General features: G+C 47.0%; 1 protein-coding gene and 1 pseudogene across 1 annotated transcript; both read right to left on the bottom strand.

The window, feature by feature from the left end:
• Positions 1-504: 504 nt before the first annotated feature.
• Positions 505-18878, bottom strand: mntb (MAX network transcriptional repressor b). Its single transcript, XM_021563281.3, has 5 exons — positions 17848-18878; positions 11839-12448; positions 10180-10333; positions 6656-6848; positions 505-1339 (listed from the first exon to the last, which is right to left on the bottom strand). The coding sequence occupies exons 1-5, from the start codon at positions 17918-17920 to the stop codon at positions 579-581; spliced, it is 1791 nt and encodes a 596-aa protein (XP_021418956.2). The 5' UTR covers positions 17921-18878; the 3' UTR covers positions 505-578.
• Positions 18821-19952, bottom strand: LOC110490730 (coiled-coil domain-containing protein 43 pseudogene; annotated as a pseudogene).
• Positions 19953-19987: the final 35 nt, after the last annotated feature.

Genomic DNA, 19987 nt, shown 5'->3' with positions numbered 1-19987 from the left:
GCTCTCTGTCGCGCCGCGCCCTCTCTCTCTGTCTCTCTCTCTCTGTCGCGCCGCGCCCTCTCTCTCTCTGTCGCGCCCTCTCTCTCTCTGTTGCGCCCTCTCTCTCTCTGTCGCGCCCTCTCTCTCTCGCGCCCTCTCTCTCTCTCGCGCCCTCTCTCTCTGTCGCGCCCTCTCTCTCTCCCTCTCTGTCGCGCCCCCTCTCTCTCTCTGTCGCGCCCTCTCTCTCTCTGTCGCGCCCTCTCTCTCTCTGTCGCGCCCTCTCTCTCTCTTTCGCGCCCTCTCTCTCTCTTTCGCGCCCTCTCTCTCTTTCGCGCCCTCTCTCTTTCTTTCGCGCCCTCTCCCTCTCTTTCGCGCCCTCTCTCTCTCTCTCTCTCTGCCGCGCCCTCTCTTTCTCTCTGTCGCACCCTCCCCCTCTGTTGCACCCTCCCTCCCTCTCTCTCCCTCCCCCTCTCTGTCGCGCCCTCCCCCTCTCTCGCGCGCCCTCCCTCTCTGTTGCCCTCTCCCTCCCTCCGTCACCCTCTCCCTCCCTCCCTCTGTCTCTCGTGCCCTCTCACTCTCTCCCCTGCCTGTCCTGTCTCTCAGGCCAGTTTGAGTGTGCTAACAGGGAAGGGTGGTACAGTCACCATGGTGACTGGGTTGAGGACGGTGGTTTGTCCCACCAGCTGTGGGTGGTGATGGTGGTGGTGGTGGTGGTGGGCCAGCATGGTTGTGGGCTTCCCCAGGGACGAGCCACACTGGCCAGGCACAGCCGCCCCATTGACCTGGGGCACGTTAGCGGTAGCATGGCTAGCCTGGACGTGGGGAAGGGTGTGGTGGGTGAAGGTGTGGGTGATATGCCCCAACACCGTGGGCTGGGAGACCGTCAATCCCTGAGGGTACATGTGGGGGGGCAGGGGACCCCCCAGGTGGGCCACAGGGTGGACGGTGATGTGTCCGATGGGCTGGGCCGTGATTGTCTGGTGGGCAGCGGCGGCGGCTGCTGTGATTGGCTGCGAGATGGAGGAGGCAGGACTGGGAGAGGGAGCGATGTGCGTAAGGTGTTTGTGATTAGCCGGGAGGACGTGATTGACAGCCTGGATGACGGAAGGGTGGGTGATGACTTTGGGTGAGACTTGGACGGTCGGATGGGGGTGAGGTGGGGGGGCGGGGGCGATGGCTTGGGGGTGAGGAGGGGGGGCCAAGAGGGAGGGGCTGGTCAGAACCCCAGAGGAAAGGGTCTTGTGTGTGATGGAGAGGTGAGGAGTGAGGAATGATTTGGCCTGTATAATGGGGAGGGAGAAGGGTGGAGGAGGAGGGGAGAGGTCTTCATCAATGTCCTGGTCAAAGTTGTCTTCTCCTTCTGAAAGAGAGGGAGAGTGATTACTCATACAGCACACGTCACTATAAGAACACATCACACATATTGACATGTATGTCTACACCAGGGTTTCTGTGGCGCTGTACAACGTGAACGGGAAGATTTTAATATACCGTCCATCCGACAAATTTACCGGACCCATATGCATTGGGTGCGTAACCCATTAGGGCATCCACTCACGGTGCTCAGAATGACAGAAATCACATATAGATTATGGTCATTCATTTTAGAAGCACATGCAACTCCTGTATTGAAGTAGCCAATAAAACACAATTTTCAAACCAAAATGTAATTTGAGGGAAAAGTCCATTCTAAACAGTGAAACTGAGAAGAGCAGTTTGTGATAGAGATGAAAACGTGTTAAAACGTAGATTTGTTGTTGACTAGGTGCTTTTTGGCTTCTGGACGACGGAAGAAAGTTGATATGAAAACACATAGAAGAGGAGAGAAATGGCACATGAAGTCTTTCATAGGCGGCGAGTCAAATAGGCTAGGAAGTAGACAAAATTATAAAATAATTCAAATTATAAATAATTACTCCTGTCTATACATAAATAAAATAAATCACCAGAAAGCATGACTTAGCCACAAAGGAATCGAGGATCATTTTTAAAAAAAAGTGTTTTATATAGCTGTGGATTGTTTCAAATCACAAGCTTGTAGGCCTATGTCTATTTGGGATCACGGCAATCTGGGCAGAGTGCATGGCAATAGGACTCGCCGATTGAGTTGCGGCTGTCAGTGAAAAGTATCTAAGATATGTGCCTCGAGTATAATTTCTAATGTTGAGACAAGAAGAAGGGAAGAGGTGTGTGGCATAGATAAGAGGTGAGTCTCTCTCCAGAATGGCTGGCTCAGCTGTATGTAGGCCTAACGGGGGGGGAATTGACCAAAAAGAGAGGAACTGGGGGGCAGTGAGGCGAGTAGAGAGGTGAATCAACCTGAATTGATCATGTTTTTTATTTGTTGGTTTTATGCATTTCGACTTAGTTGACAATGGGAGTTCTAGGACTACCGCTGCATTGGCCTCTAGGCTATGAGTTGCGCTCGTTTCCATGCGCTCGTTTTTTTAACTGCCAAAGGCTCACGTGTATCAATGTAACGTGCTCTCGCATTAGTTACATTTTTTACTTTCACATTTGTACGATGAGCCACGTGACAATGACTATGAGAAACAAAAAACGGTATTATTAGAAAGAAACTGTTCCACGAAAATGTGCATATGAAAATCATGACTGGCACACAGATCGATAGAAATGGGAGGAGAAATTATAAGGTACCCCCAAATTTGAAACTCACGCATCGCCTATGACGTCGATAAAAGATTTGGCTCCATGTTTCCATGGTCAGATTTGCCTACAGGCTCCTATGAAGCAAGGTAAGACGTCCCTGGTCAGATTTGCCTATAGGCTGCTCTGCTATGAAGCAAGGTAAGACGTCCCTGGTCAGATTTGCCTATAGGCTGCTCTGCTATGAAGCAAGGTAAGACGTCCCTGGTCAGATTTGCCTATAGGCTGCTCTGCTATGAAGCAAGGTAAGTCGTCCCTGGTCAGATTTGCCTACAGGCTCCTATGAAGCAAGGTAAGACGTCCCTGGTCAGATTTGCCTACAGGCTGCTCTGCTATGAAGCAAGGTAAGTCGTCCCTGGTCAGATTTGCCTACAGGCTCCTATGAAGCAAGGTAAGACGTCCCTGGTCAGATTTGCCTATAGGCTGCTCTGCTATGAAGCAAGGTAAGTCGTCCCTGGTCAGATTTGCCTATAGGCTGCTCTGCTATGAAGCAAGGTAAGTCGTCCATGGTCAGATTTGCCTATAGGCTGCTCTGCTATGAAGCAAGGTAAGACGTCCCTGGTCAGATTTTCCTACAGGCTCCTATGAAGCAAGGTAAGACGTCCCTGGTCAGATTTTCCTACAGGCTCCTATGAAGCAAGGTAAGTCGTCCCTGGTCAGATTTGCCTACAGGCTGCTATGAAGCAAGGTAAGTCGTCCCTGGTCAGATTTGCCTACAGGCTCCTATGAAACAAGGTAAGACGTCCCTGGTCAGATTTTCCTATAGGCTGCTCTGCTATGAAGCAAGGTAAGACATCCCTGGTCAGATTTGCCTACAGGCTCCTATGAAGCAAGGTAAATCGTCCCTGGTCAGATTTGCCTATAGGCTGCTCTGCTATGAAGCAAGGTAAGTCGTCCATGGTAAGATTTGCCTACAGGCTCCTATGAAGCAAGGTAAGACGTCCCTGGTCAGATTTGCCTACAGGCTGCTCTGCTATGAAGCAAGGTAAGTCGTCCCTGGTCAGATTTGCCTATATGCTGCTCTGCTATGAAGCAAGGTAAGACGTCCCTGGTCAGATTTGCCTACAGGCTCCTATGAAGCAAGGTAAGACGTCCCTGGTCAGATTTGCCTACAGGCTCCTATGAAGCAAGGTAAGACGTCCCTGGTCAGATTTTCCTACAGGCTCCTATGAAGCAAGGTAAGTCGTCCCTGGTCAGATTTGCCTACAGGCTGCTATGAAGCAAGGTAAGTCGTCCCTGGTCAGATTTGCCTACAGGCTCCTATGAAACAAGGTAAGACGTCCCTGGTCAGATTTGCCTATAGGCTGCTCTGCTATGAAGCAAGGTAAGACATCCCTGGTCAGATTTGCCTACAGGCTCCTATGAAGCAAGGTAAGTCGTCCCTGGTCAAATTTGCCTATAGGCTGCTTTGCTATGAAGCAAGGTAAGTCGTCCCTTGTCAGATTTGCCTATAGGCTGCTCTGCTATGAAGCAAGGTAAGTCGTCCCTTGTCAGATTTGCCTATAGGCTGCTTTGCTATGAAGCAAGGTAAGTCGTCCCTTGTCAGATTTGCCTACAGGCTCCTATGCAGCAAGGTAAGACGTCCCTGGTCAGATTTGCCTACAGGCTCCTATGAAGCAAGGTAAGTCGTCCCTGGTCAGATTTGCCTACAGGCTGCTATGAAGCAAGGTAAGACGTCCCTGGTCAGATTTGCCTATAGGCTGCTCTGCTATGAAGCAAGGTAAGTCGTCCCTGGTCAGATTTGCCTACAGGCTCCTATGAAGCAAGGTAAGACGTCCCTGGTCAGATTTGCCTATAGGCTGCTCTGCTATGAAGCAAGGTAAGACGTCCCTGGTCAGATTTGCCTATAGGCTGCTCTGCTATGAAGCAAAGTAAGACGTCCCTGGTCAGATTTGCCTATAGGCTGCTCTGCTATGAAGCAAGGTAAGTCGTCCCTGGTCAGATTTGCCTATAGGCTCCTATGAAGCAAGGTAAGTCGTCCATGGTCAGATTTGCCTATAGGCTGCTCTGCTATGAAGCAAGGTAAGACGTCCATGGTCAGATTTGCCTATAGGCTCCTATGAAGCAAGGTAAGTCGTCCATGGTCAGATTTGCCTACAGGCTCCTATGAAGCAAGGTAAGTCGTCCATGGTCAGATTTGCCTATAGGCTGCTCTGCTATGAAGCAAGGTAAGTCGTCCCTGGTCAGATTTGCCTACAGGCTCCTATGAAGCAAGGTAAGACGTCCCTGGTCAGATTTGCCTATAGGCTGCTTTGCTATGAAGCAAGGTAAGTCGTCCCTGGTCAGATTTGCCTATAGGCTGCTCTGCTATGAAGCAAGGTAAGTTGTCCATGGTCAGATTTGCCTATAGGCTGCTCTGCTATGAAGCAAGGTAAGACGTCCCTGGTCAGATTTTCCTACAGGCTCCTATGAAGCAAGGTAACACGTCCCTGGTCAGATTTTCCTACAGGCTCCTATGAAGCAAGGTAACACGTCCCTGGTCAGATTTTTCTACAGGCTCCTATGAAGCAAGGTAAGTCGTCCCTGGTCAGATTTGCCTATAGGCTGCTCTGCTATGAAGCAAGGTAAGACGTCCCTGGTCAGATTTGCCTACAGGCTCCTATGAAGCAAGGTAAGTCGTCCCTGGTCAGATTTGCCTATAGGCTGCTCTGCTATGAAGCAAGGTAAGTCGTCCATGGTCAGATTTGCCTACAGGCTCCTATGCAGCAAGGTAAGACGTCCCTGGTCAGATTTGCCTACAGGCTGCTATGAAGCAAGGTAAGACGTCCCTGGTCAGATTTGCCTATAGGCTGCTCTGCTATGAAGCAAGGTAAGTCGTCCCTGGTCAGATTTGCCTATAGGCTGCTCTGCTATGAAGCAAGGTAAGTCGTCCCTGGTCAGATTTTCCTATAGGCTGCTCTGCTATGAAGCAAGGTAAGTCGTCCCTGGTCAGATTTGCCTATAGGCTGCTCTGCTATGAAGCAAGGTAAGTCGTCCATGGTCAGATTTGCCTATAGGCTGCTCTGCTATGAAGCAAGGTAAGTCGTCCCTGGTCAGATTTGCCTACAGGCTGCTATGAAGCAAGGTAAGACGTCCCTGGTCAGATTTGCCTATAGGCTGCTCTGCTATGAAGCAAGGTAAGTCGTCCCTGGTCAGATTTGCCTATAGGCTGCTCTGCTATGAAGCAAGGTAAGTCGTCCATGGTCAGATTTGCCTATAGGCTGCTATGAAGCAAGCTAAGACATGCCTTTATAATATGAAGTAAAACAGTCAAGTTTCGAACTATTAGGCCTGTGTATTCAGAATGCATACTGCCTCCAGCTCACATTGTAAAGTGGTGGTGACGCACTGATAGCCTGTTGCCTGCACTTTAATGGTGAATGGGAGGCGTGCTTCAAGTAGGCTACCAGTTGAGAAATAAAAATAGTAGGCCTAGTTCTTTTTAATTGTTCACCAAAACTTAACACAAGATTGCATTTCAAATTGTTGCACAGTGAACGGGCTTTTACAAAAGCATGCGTTGTACTTCAGCAGCACCAGCCCGAGGAGCTGCAGGAGAAACATCCTGCTCAAAATAGGCTCTGTATGCTGTGTACGTGTGACAGTTGTGTTGGATAAATAAGATAGGCTACATGACGACTAACGAAAATACACACACAGCAATTTAATTCCACTATATTATGCAAATTAACCTGTAGACCAGCGTTTCCCAAACTCGGTCCTGGGGACCCCAAAGTGTCCCTGTTTTGGTTTTTGCCCTAACACTATACAGCTTTAAAATAATCAAAGCTTGATGATTAGCTGATTGATTTGAATCAGCTGTGTAGTGCTAGGTGACCCTTTGGGGTCCCCAGGACCAGGTTTGGGAAATGCTGCTATAGACTGATAAGCATGACGGTCAAATGTGTTTCTAACGGAAACCCTGGTATCTTCTGCAAATGTGTGTGTGTGTGTGTGTGTGTGTGTGTGTGTGTGTGTGTGTGTGTGTGTGTGTGTGTGTGTGTGTGTGTGTGTGTGTGTGTGTGTGTACCTGAGGCAGTAGAAGTAGAAGCCTGGTCGTCCTCTGGTTGTACGGTCTGTCTGAGAACCTTGTCTATCTCCATAACGTCCATACACTGACTCAGCTCGTTCTTCAGCTCAGCCAGTCTCTGCTGCGTGGAGATCTTGTCTCTCGCCAGACGCTCCATCTCGTGTTCATACTCCTTCTCCTTTCGCTTCAGAGTCTGGGGGACAGGGAGACACACACATCAGCATATGTAATACCAACACACTTGTTACACATTACCGTAAATTAAACTCATTCTCAAAGTCTGAGAAAAGGACATTAACACACTCCTTGCTCATTACACACATGCAAACACACATTTCACGTAAACCAATAACAGCTGCCCAGAACTGACCCAACCGTGTGCGTACTCCAGACAACATGGAAATGAGAAGAGTAAACTTATGACAGGGAGCGAGGGGAAGACGTGATGGAGGAAAAGGGAGAGAGAGGCGTGCAGTAGTCATGCAGACAAATGGTTCTCGGACCAAGTTACTGAGTGGTCTGAGGGGCTCCTAAACACAGGCACACGCAACTCTCTGCTGAGAGGGAGAAAGGGGGAGTGAGAGAGGAAGAGAGCACAGGGTGGAAAGAAAGAGTTAGAGAACAGAAGATCACAAGATGGCGGCGATAATAGAGATGGGATAGAGGAGAAGACGGATAGCAAACAAACGAAAAAGGGAGAGAGAGGGACATCACATGATCCGACTACAGGGCACTGAGTTCAGTGAGCAAAGCGGTTTACTCTTAGCAGGCACGTGATGGAGTCCACACGCGAGGTCAGTTTCTCTCCCCACCCCTCCAAATACACTACATTCACTGCTAGCCAGGAACACGCCATTCAGGCTCAACATTCAAAGGGCTCCCATTTCTCTCTGCAGAGGTGTTACTGGAGCTTTGTAAGAGAGATATGTGTGTGTGTGTAGTCCAGTGATCAGGATTAGCCTATACGCTTCTACAGTCTGTGTGGTTTGTTGTACCATTAATCATATTGATAATCCTATATCATGTGAGACAAATCATTCATTTTTTACATTTGCATATTCATTCATCAATATCAGCGAAGAAATGAAACAAGTCATTTTGATAGCTATATGTATGATAGCCTTTCCTACTCTCAGTGCACCACTGACTATTCATTGACCAACTGGCTCGGTGTCTGGTTGCGAGTGTGTTTGTCTAACTGTGTGTATTGGTGTAATTGTGTGTGTTGGTGAACAGACCAGCTCAACACACACACCTTCCCGATAATGACACGCATGGTGGTGCAAGAGAGGAAAACGCAGGTTGGTGTGTGTGTGCTCATTAGGTCTACTTGCTTCTCCAACACCACGGCAACAGCTGCCACACATAGCCGTTTCCTTGGTAACAACATCCACAAGGGTTTCTGCGGTTGAGCAGGAGAGTGACAGTTTATAAGGAGGAATCTAATTGGAAGATATATAAAGGTGGAATTTCATCTAAAGAGTCATGTAATTGGTTGTTTTCCAGCTTACTGATCCAGCTGACGTCTCCCCTCTCTTCCTTAATCTCCCCCTCTCCTTTCCTCCATCCCCCACTTCCATATACACTATAAGGCCAAAAGTATGTGGACTGGTTGTTGAACATCTCATTCCAAAATCATGGACATTAATATGGAGTTGGTCTCCCTTCGCTGTTATAACAGCCTCCACTCTTCTGGGAAGGCATTCCACTAGATGTAGGAACATTGCTGCTATAACAGCCTCCACTCTTCTAGGAAGGCTTTCCACTAGATGTAAGAACATTGCTGTTATAACAGCCTCCACTCTTCTGGGAAGGCTTTCCACTAGATGTTGGAACATTGGAATCAAGTCCCCGCAGCATTCATCTATGAGCGTTACTGAGGTCGGGCATTGATGTTGGGCGTTTAGGCCTGACTTGCAGTCGGTGTTCCAATTCATCCCAAAGGTGTTCGATGGGGTTGAGGTCAGGGCTCTGTGCAGGCCAGTCAAGTTATTCCACACCAATCTCAACAAACCCTTTCTGTATGAGAATGTGTTTCCATTGCACCAGAGTCCAATGGTAGCGAGCTTTACACCATTCCAGTCAACACTTGGCATTGCGCATGGTGATCTTAGGCTTGTGTGTGGCTGCTCGGCCATGGAAACCCATTTCATAAAGCTCCCGACAAACAGTTTTTGTACTGACGTTGCTTCCTGAGGCAGGTTAGAACTCGGTAGTGAGTGTTGCAACCGAGGACAGACAATGTTTATGCGCTACACACTTCAGCGGTTCTGTGCTGTGCGCTTGTGTGGCCTACCACTTCGCAGCTGAGCCATTGTTGCTCCTAAACGTTTCCACTTCACAATAACAGCACGTACAGATGACCGGGGCAGCTCTAGCAGGGCAGAAACTTTGCAAACTGACCTGTTGAAAAGGTGGCATCCTATGAAGGTGCCACATTGAAAGTCACTGAGCTCTTCAGTAAGGCCATTCTACTGCCAATGTTTGTCTATGGAGATTGCATGTGTGTGCTCGATGTTATACACCTGTCAGCAACGAGTGTGGCTGAAATAGACATCCACTAATATGAAGTGGTGTCCACATACACTTCATGGCCAAAAGTATGTCCTACCACCCTCTAAGGTTCCCTCATCTCTCTTTGCTCCCCCTCTCTCTCTCCATCACTAGGATGGAGATCTCCTGCCGATACCCTCCCAGAGATCATTGTATCAGTGACCAGTGTGCTTCCGGAGATATCTTCCTCAAAACAACCACAGCACCTATTTTTGAAAAGCCTTTGTCATCATGATCCTCATCATCAATCAGCATAATATTTTTCATTTTGTGCTGGTGTGAGTACAAACCCTGCAGACTTAACACACAATTCCACAAACACATCCTTGTATAAATACACCCGGAACACAAACACACACACTGAGTAAAGAATTGGACCTCCTGCAGTGTTCTGACCACCTGCCGCCTGTCTCTATGGTTACCAAGTGTTCTAAAGGGCAGAAACTGAGAGGGGGGAGGAGAGAAAGAGAGGAAAAGGGGGAGAGAAAGGGATGTATAACTGGAAAGAGAAAGCATGAGAAGGAAAGAGGGATGACAGTGCAAAAAAGAGAGAAACAGAGGTAGACAGAAAGAGAGAGAGGGAGGTAGAGAAAGAGCTGAGCAGCAGCAGAACAGAGTGTGCTCAGTGTGTCTCTCTCACTCTGCCATGTGGGTGAGGGAGGGGCATAGCCAAGCGGGGCAGAGGGAGGGAGGGGGGGTTTACGTCACTGAGCTTGCGTTAGCCATGTGCTCTCAACTCACGTGGCCAAGGATCCAGGAAAAGAGAGGGGGGGAGGGAATGAGAGAAAAAGGAAATGGTAGCTTAATTAGAATACAGCTCTAATCGCTATGTTTTCTGTGAATTTTGGCTAATAAAGAAAAAAACATTTATTTGAATCGGGAGCGAGAATGAGAACAAGAAAAGCAAGATAAAAGGCAGAGGGAAAGAGAAAAGGAGAATGCACCACCCTAACATCACACACGTAGCCTACCTGTATGTATCGCAGGGCACTGCGTAGAACACTGAGGTTGGAGGTCTTCTTCTCATCAACGTTTGGAACGTTCTTCTTCAGTGTATCAAAACAATCCTTCAAGTGAGCTCTTCTGTTCTTCTCCAGTTTGTTGTGCACCTCTCTGGTTCCAGCTCTGCAAAACGCAACATCTGTATTAAAAACTTACTTCCGCACCAATTGTTGGTGTTTGATGACATGCCGTCATGTTTGACTACACTGTGCGTGTTCGATTACATGACATCATGTTTGTGTTCGATTACATGACATCATGTTTGACTACACCGTTTGTGTTCGATGACATGCCATCATGTTTGTGTTCGATTACATGACATCATGTTTGACTACACCGTTTGTGTTCGATGACATGCCATCATGTTTGTGTTCGATTACATGACATCATGTTTGACTACACCGTTTGTGTTCGATGACATGCCATCATGTTTGTGTTCGATTACATGACATCATGTTTGACTACACCGTTTGTGTTCGATGACATGCCATCATGTTTGTGTTCGATTACATGACATCATGTTTGACTACACTGTGCGTGTTCGATGACATGACATCATGTTTGACTACACTGTGCGTGTTCGATGACATGCCATCATGTTTGACTACACTGTGCGTGTTCGATGACATGACATCATGTTTGACTACACTGTGCGTGTTCGATGACATGCCATCATGTTTGACTACACTGTGCGTGTTCGATGACATGCCATCATGTTTGACTACACTGTGCGTGTTCGATGACATGCCATCATGTTTGACTACACTGTGCGTGTTCGATGACATGCCATCATGTTTGACTACACTGTGCGTGTTCGATGACATGCCATCATGTTTGACTACACTGTGCGTGTTCGATGACATGCCATCATGTTTGACTACACTGTGCGTGTTCGATGACATGCCATCATGTTTGACTACACTGTGCGTGTTCGATGACATGCCATCATGTTTGACTACACTGTGCGTGTTCGATGACATGCCATCATGTTTGACTACACTGTGCGTGTTCGATGACATGCCATCATGTTTGACTACACTGTGCGTGTTCGATGACATGCCATCATGTTTGACTACACTGTGCGTGTTCGATGACATGCCATCATGTTTGACTACACTGTGCGTGTTCGATGACATGCCATCATGTTTGACTACACTGTGCGTGTTCGATGACATGCCATCATGTTTGATTACACCGTTTGTGTTCGATTACATTACATCATGTTTGACTACACTGTGCGTGTTCGATTACATGACATCATGTTTGACTACACTGTGCGTGTTCGATGACATGACATCATGTTTTGACTACACTGTGCGTGTTCGATTACATGCCATCATGTTTGATTACACCGTTTGTGTTCGATTACACGCCATCATGTTTGTTCGATTACATGCCATCATGTTTGTTCGATTACATGACATCATGTTTGACTACACTGTGCATGTTCGATGACATTCTAATTTGTTCAACTACACTCGTGGTGTTCCACTGTTGACTGGCTGATCTACAAATCACCTTGCATCCTAAATAACTACTCATTATTATAGTCGTTATTATTATCCTTAGTTGGTGATCAGTGAAAATCCATGCAAAATGTATGCCCTCAAAAGCGAGGACTCTCTCACCCTCCAGGTCGTCTCTTCCCGTCCAACCCTCTCAGGTCATCCATGATGGTTCCGTTTGGGCGTGGCTGCATGGGAATGGCTTGCTGTGGAAGTAGTGCATGTTGGGAAGCGGCTTTGGTGATGATGGAGGTTGGGTACGGAATCTGAATTGGAGGTTGGGATTGGCTAGGGCTTCCGCCCGTCTGTGGTGTCATCGAGTTAGGCTCCGCCTTCACCTGGGCTGCCAGCTGGCGCTGGATTGGCTGCTGCTGAGTAGGGGAGGAGCCTCCCTTCATCACCTGGGTGCCTCTGAGGTGGAGCGAGGTTGCCGCAGCAGCGATCGTCGTGATGACGGGAAGGGGCGGTACAGAGGGCGTAGCTGTGACAACGGGTACCATGGGGATGACAGCGATGGAGATGGGGGGAGGAGGGAGGGAGAGGGGAAGAGGGTGAGTGGAGGGAGAGAGGTGCTGGTGCTGACAATGTTGTGATGACTCAGGCCAATGCTGTGATGGCCCCCAGGTGACATGGTTGAATCTGATTGGCTGGTCCGCACAGGTCACAACCTCTGCTCGTCTGGACTCTGCCTCCCGGCTGTGAAGCTCCGCCTTCTCTCTGCAACGCTCCTCCTCTTTGGGCGAGGAGAAGAATAACATATAAGAGGAAAGAGAGAGGGGGATGATGGTTAGAAATTTAGGCACTTCAAGGCTTCATCTCGTATAGCAGTACAAAAATGTAGTAGAATTCATATTTCACAGACAAAACTGTCTTTGGTGAAGTGGTGAACACCCCCCCCCCCACACACACACACACATAATGATGTCATCCTAGAGGCAGACCGACCGATGGGACATGAGGACAGGGTCTCTCTCTGACAGCCCTTGGTCCAGGCCTGTGATAGGCTAGTGGGTTGAATGGGTATCCTCAGCGGTGTCATTGGAGCCGGCAACATGCGCAATTGCAAATGTAGGCCTATGTCTGTATTTGAACCCAATATTGGTTGAATTGTAGAAGTTTAAGCTGCCTTTCAAGCATTGTTTTTGCAACCAGTGGACAGCCAGTGAAAAATGTGCTCTTGCAACAGCTGCATAGTGAGTATCCAGTCTGTGTGGAATAAACGTTTGAGGGTGTTCCTCCCTTCTAAACTTCTCCGTGGTATTGTGCTTTACATACGGGCAAAAATGAGTTTCATATAACACGACCATGACTGGGGCTTTTATTGCTCAATCTAATTTGTCCTGGGATTTTTTCCATAGGCCTAACATGCTAACATGCTCAAACTCACACACTTTTGATAGACTTTAAACAGCTGCAAATGATCAAGGTATCAAAGTGTCACCAACAAAAAACGTGAACAATAGGCCTATAACAAATGTAGCATATTTAATTCATTTTCACATGCAAATAGGCCGTCATTGGAAATAAGAATTTGTTCTTAACTGACTTGCCTAATTAAATAAAGGTACAAAAAAAAAAAATTGGGTAGTGCACAAAGCATGCCATTCCATGAGAGCAGTATTTATTTTGCAACTCGAAGCAATGAGCCCAATCAGTTCTTCATGACAACAAAATCCTAAACAACATAGTAGGCTAATAAGTCCTTAGTTTTACCTGAGCATAACCCCAAAACAAATTTGGCTAATCTATATATTTCTAAATCCAATTCTTGAAGATCAAGTGGTATTAAATTCATTGGAATGACTTGAAATCTGACAGCCTAAAGATATAGCCTAATCAAATGAATATCTCTATTGAAGTAGAAAGCAATGAGTTAGAAGAATCCTACATAACCCCGTAAACTTTAAAATTGATTTATCCTAATTATATATATATATATATATATATATATATATATATATATATATATATATATATATATATATATATATATATATATATATATATATATATATATATATATATATATATATATATATATATATATATATATATATATATATATATATATATATATTTAGGATAAAGGACATATATATATTATATATGTATATGTCATTAAATTGGCAATATTCATTTTGGTCTAAAAAGTCGTCTAAAAGTAACTGAAAGTAATTAGATTACGCTAATCCAAAATTGTTACTGATTACAATTTTGGACAGGTAACTAGTAACTAATGGATTACATTTAGAAAGTAACAGATAAGTAAACGAGAAAACAAGGGAGGGAGGGAGAGATGGACCTCTGCATTGCAACGGGGGGGGGGGTAAGCACACTTTCCAGACTCCCTGACCTTTCTCTTCCGCTCTGAAAAAGTTCTCACACATACATACAAACGTTTGTGGTCGCCTTTTCAAATGACTGGATTTGGCTATTAATTTTTTTTTGTTTGTTGTTTTTTTTACCCATTTTTCTCCCCAATTTTGTGGAATCCAATTGTTTAGTAGTTACTATCTTATCTCATCGCTACAACTCCCGTACGGGCTCGGGAGAGACGAAGGTTGAAAGTCATGCGTCCTCCGATACACAACCCAACCAAGCCGCACTGCTTCTTAACACAGCGCCATCCAACCCCGAAGCCAGCCGCACCAATGTGTCGGAGGAAACATCGTGCACCTGGCAACCTTCTAATTCTTAGCACAGCGCCATCCAACCCGGAAGCCAGCCGCACCAATGTGTCGGAGGAAACACCGTGCACCTGGCAAACTTGGTTAGTGCGCACTGCGCCCGGGCCGCCACAGGAGTCACTGGTGCGCGATGAGACAAGGATTTCCCTACCGGCCAAACCCTCCCTAACCCGGACGACACTAGGCCAATTGTGCGTCGCCCCACGGACCTCCCGGTCGCGGCCGGTTACGACAGAGCCTGGGCGCGAACCCAGTGTCTCTTGTGACACAGCTGGCGCTGCAGTACAGCGCCCTTAACCACCGCGCCACCCGGGATCCTAGGATTTGGCTATTTCAGCCACACCCATTGCTGACAGGTGTATAAAATTTAACACACAGCCATGCAATCTCCATAGACAAACATTGACAGTAGAATGGCCTTACTGAAGAGCTCAGTGGCTTTCAACGTAGCACCGAGCAGCCACACACAAGCCTAAAGATCACCATGTGCAATGTCAAGCATTGGCTGGAGTGGTGTAAAGCTCGCTGCCATTGGACACTAGAGCAGTGAAATCGCATTCTCTGGAGTGATGAATCGCGCTTCACCATCTGGCAGTCCAATGGACGAATCTGGGTTTGGCAGATGCCATGAGAACACTACCTGCCCCAATGCATAGTGCCAACTGTAAAGTTTGGTGGAGGAGGAATAATGGTCTGGGGCTGATTTTTTGTTGTTCTTTTTTTCCCCTTTTCGAACTGTACAACCGTTTTCTCCCCAATTTGTAGTTGTGATTTTGTCTCATTGCTGCAACTCCCCAACAGGCTCGGGAGAGGCAAAGGTCAAGTCATGCGTCCTCCGAAACATGACCCGCCAAACCACGCTGCATCTTAACACGCTGCTCGCTTAACCGGACGCCAGCCGCACCAATGTGTCGGAGGAAACACCGTTCAACTGACGACCGAAGTCAGCTGGCAGGCACCCGGCCCATCATCGCTTGAGTGCGATGGGCAAGGAGGACACCCCCCCCCCCCACCCAGCCAAACCCTCCCCTAACCCGGACGACGCTGGGCGAATTGTGAGCCGCCCTATAGGGCTCCTGGTCACAGCCGGCGGTGACACAGCCTGGGATCGAACCCCTGGGGCTGTCTTTCATGGTTCGGGCTAGGCCCCTTTAATTCCAGTGAAGGGAAATCTTAACGCTACAGCATACAATGACATTCTAGACAATTCTGTGCTTCCAACTTTTTGGCAACAGTTTGGGGAAGGCCCTTTCCTGTTTCACAATACCCCTGTACACAAAGCCAGGTCCATTCAGAAATGATTTGTTGAGGTTGGTGTGGAAGAACTTGACTTGCCTGCACAGAGCCCTGACCTCAACCCCATCGGACACCTTTGGGATGAATTGGAACGCCGACTGCGAGACAGGCTTAATCGCCCAACATCAGCGCCCGACCTCACTAATGCTCTTGTGGCTGAATGGAAGCAAGTCCCCACAGCAATGGTCCAACATCTAGTGGAAAGCCTTCCCAGAAGAGAGGAGACTGTTATAGCAGCAAAGGGGGGACCAAATCCATATTAATGTCTGTGATTTTGGAACGAGATGTTAGATGAGCAGGTGCCCACATACTTTTGGTCATGTAGTGTACATGCATGGAACACACACACACACACACACACACACACACACACACACTGTTTCTGTTCAGCCCTGCTCCAGATTTAAAAACATGCTAACATTAATTACATAACTATTTCATTGAGAGGGAGAAAGGTGTCCATATACTTTTAATTTGAAAAAAAAGGAAGAGATAGGGGGGGTTGCCCTACTTTCCCCCCACTGTGACCTGTGCGCCAGTCATTCTGGCATGCACGTGGTGGTCGGGGGCAGGTCCTCTTAGGCACACGGTATGCATGTGCCACTAGGGGCGTGTGGATGAACTGACACGTCACCAGATGAGTGAAACAAAAAGCCTTCTTCCCAATATGTGGTGATAAATCACCAGCCGTCGATGAAATATCCTGTGAATAACTGTGATTCAGTTCCCAACCCCGTTAAACGGACACCCATGCTGTGTTTGACGTTTCACACACACAGCTGGACAGGGAGTAAGGTTGTGTGTGTGTCCCGCCCCGGAGTGTCATAAGATCTGAGCAATGTCAGAGCATTATGTAAAAGAGAGAGCCTGCTTGCAGGAGCCTCTCCAGTTGTTCTGCTGCCTGCCACCGCCCTATGCAACCCGGTATCAGATAATTGTGTATTATTCTGTACGTAGACAGTACATTTAGTATGATATGTTATGTTTTGTATGGTATGTACTAATTTGTGGATGTCCAGCACCATTGCGTACGATATGTTACAAATTACAATTCATAATATGTGTTACGAATTTGCTAAACGTATGATATGTTACAAATTCTAGTTAGGTGGCTAACGTTAGCTAGGCCAGGGGTTTGGGTAAGTTTTTAAGTTAACTAACATGCTAAGTAGTTGCAAAGTAGCTAAAATGTAGTAAGTAATTGAAAGTTGCTATTTATCAAAAAATGATAAAGTTGTCTGTGATAAAATTTGAACTGACAACTTTTGGGTTGCTAGACTTCGCATTATACACCCACCCGTGTCCACCTCAACCAACCACCCTTCTTTCGTTTTTGCCTTAAGTAACCATCTGTCTTATGTAACCATACCAAACATAACATATCATGTTAAATAGTGTCTCGGATTTATTTAACGAATAATACGAAATGCTCTGAGACCAGATTGCAACATCGACCATCAATAGCCTTGCCAAAATTCTGCAATCATTAGTCTACTACTGCAAAACAAGCTACAAATATAACCCTACTCGACCTATCTTTTACGCCCAAAACATGTTAAGAATTTCCAAGAGTATAAAAGACTGAAGACTAATGACGACATAGTACATGTAATGTACTGTTGTCACATAGTAACACGCGTGTGTGTGATCCACAGTTGCAACATTGTAGCAAGCAACAACACATGCTTTGGAGCCAACCCGAAACAAATACAGAAGCGTTCTGGAGTGCAGAACGCGCGGCAATATGTCAGTAGATACAGCGTAACTAGCCACACATAGACAGAGTGCGCATATTAGTAGCAGCAAAGCTATATATAGCTGGGATTTAACCCGGAAACGGAGGTAGAAAAATACCTCCTGCTCCCGTATTGATAAATGAAAATAAATGCATTAGTCAAACTATAGAGGGTCAGTCAGGCTATGTTCATGAATGACCGATTAAGGGTCCATGAACAGGCTATTGAGTGAAAACGATGTTTCCCAGCAGGACCTAGGCTGATCGGTGGGAATGCATGACGGTTCGGGGTTAAAGTAGGTGTGGACCCCCCAATATACCGACCAAGCCTAATCCTGCTATTCCAAAGGTTTACCTAGACTGTGAACTCCCGCAGGCCCCCCACCGGTTCCCACCTGAGTACCCCTTTCTTACCATGTGTGATCTGTTGTTGCTGGGCTTGCCATTCCAGATATCTGGCGGCTTCCAGAAGAGTATCGATGCTCATCGTGCGCCCCTCACCGTAGGCTACCCGATCGCCCAGGACAGAAGAAAAAGGGCACAGCCGAGATCCGCCGGGGAGCACTGTCTGGAACGCAGCAGACACGAACGCGCACTTTGTTTATTCCTTTCTTCCTCTCACCGGAAAGAAAATGAGTAAAAATATATTCCTTGGATAAATGCTTTCTCACACGTAAAAGAGGGATTGCAACAAGATGGCGATGCGATCACGGGAATACATTACAAGGCGAATGCAGTCAGGGCCCGCCCTCCACGTTTCTACCCCTCCCTGTTACTACAGCCTGGGGTAAAAGACGGCAGGGTGAGCGCTACTGTATGTAGAGGACATCAGAACCAAACAGAGGGGTTATACCGCCTGTGGCCTGCTGCCTGCACACACTACAGGCCAGACACCGTCGCTCCAAAAGTCCAACGTTTATTGCGTCTATGAATATGAAAGCGTTTGGGTCGTTTTTTGACATTAAACTGCGTGGCATCAACGCCTGGCGGGACTCTGAAGTCCCTGAGAGATTCCGTCCGTGTGATCCACTCGGGACCGCTCTCCAGGGTTTAGCCCTTCCCCTGGCCCGCAGCGCATTAAAACATGTCGATGCGAATTGGCCAATGAGTGCACAGAACAACAAGGCATGGTGCCTGTCCACATGGGCACCCGCTCCGCCCGAGCGCGGCTCATTTACATGCGCTCCCTCGCGCCCGGATCTGTCAGTCACACAGAGGGGGGCGGGGCATCTGCTCAACAACATAAAGATGTCATCTTATATTTGCAATAGTGCTAATCTGCTTTTAATGTCTATAGTGCTCCTATGGGATAGGCAAAAATAGACGTGTTTTTGTTCGGGAACAAAACATTTCATCTGACAGTGTCCCAAAGTGTCATTTGTTTTTCTTATCTTTTGTGTTTCCCTTTTTGTGTGCGTTTCTTTTCCTTGCACTTCCTGTCCTGCTTGGCTAGTTTATCCTTTTCATTATGTATCTTGTCTGTTTCTTTCTTCTTATGTAAGTCTTAGCCTGGTCCCTCTGCTGCTTCCTCCTGTTCAGGACCTCCTCCATGTTGGAGTTGTTTAACAGGGATGTATCACCACTGGGGGGGAAAGCAGCTATTGGCATATTGAGCCAGGATTGCTTCTTTAGTTTATTTCCTCTTTCTGGACTTCTGGTTCACCACAATCTGCGCCTGCTAATCTATTCGACTGGCAATGGTCAATACGTCAATATCATATTTGTTCTTGGTTGCAGACTGAGCACAGCTCTCTACCCACATTCTGATGATCTCTCTGCAGACGCCTTCAAGTTTCTCGCCCTCCAAAAAAAGCGCAGATAGCCTTCCAAGCAGTGTGTCCTCCTTCTTTTCGTGACTCTCCTCCTAACCTAACATAGCAGGTGTACAAGAAAACGCTTGAGCGAGTTCCCACATCCGGTTTTCAGCAAAAAAAAAGGAAGCTCGGGTGAATTAGCTGTATCCCTGAAAACCCAGAATCATTTGCTTGTTAGCAACTCCGCTAAGACCACTCTCCTACTTTTAAAATATAAGCTCCACACACCACCTGGTCAACTTCTAAGGAGTCTAGTCGTTCATTCAGGTACTTCTCAAACTCCTCGGTATCTGCTATGGACCCGGCCGTTCCACATCCTACCCGACCACTATGACCAACAGCAGAAAGCAGCACTAATGGATCTCACTGCCCATTTATTTACTTTGTAAAAAATCGGATGGTCATTGTCTTGATGTTAAAGCATTTTTGTAGTTGTTGCCACTTGCAATACTACCTCAATGGCCAGCCATTCTGTCTCTCTCTCTCTCTCTCTCTCTCTCTCTCTCTGTTTCTCTCTCTGTTTCTCTCTCTGTTTCTCTCTCTCTTTCTCTCTCTCTCTCTCTACCATTTACTTTCTATTTCTCTAACATTTACTTTCTATTTCTCTCTCCCTAACTCTTTTACGTTATGTCGCTCCCAGCTACTCTCTTTCACTCCTTCTTCTACTTCTCTCACCTCCCACACGCTCACCCCTAATGTTGTCATTTTTGAGACTCGGGGGATGGCTCAGAGTTTCAACA

Source organism: Oncorhynchus mykiss, chromosome 15 (genome assembly GCF_057628025.1).
Source record: "Oncorhynchus mykiss isolate SJ-2025 chromosome 15, ASM5762802v1, whole genome shotgun sequence".
Classification (NCBI taxonomy): Eukaryota; Metazoa; Chordata; class Actinopteri; order Salmoniformes; family Salmonidae; genus Oncorhynchus; species Oncorhynchus mykiss.
The sequence above is the reverse complement of the archived record's forward strand: the minus strand, read 5'-3'. Positions and strand labels throughout refer to the sequence as shown.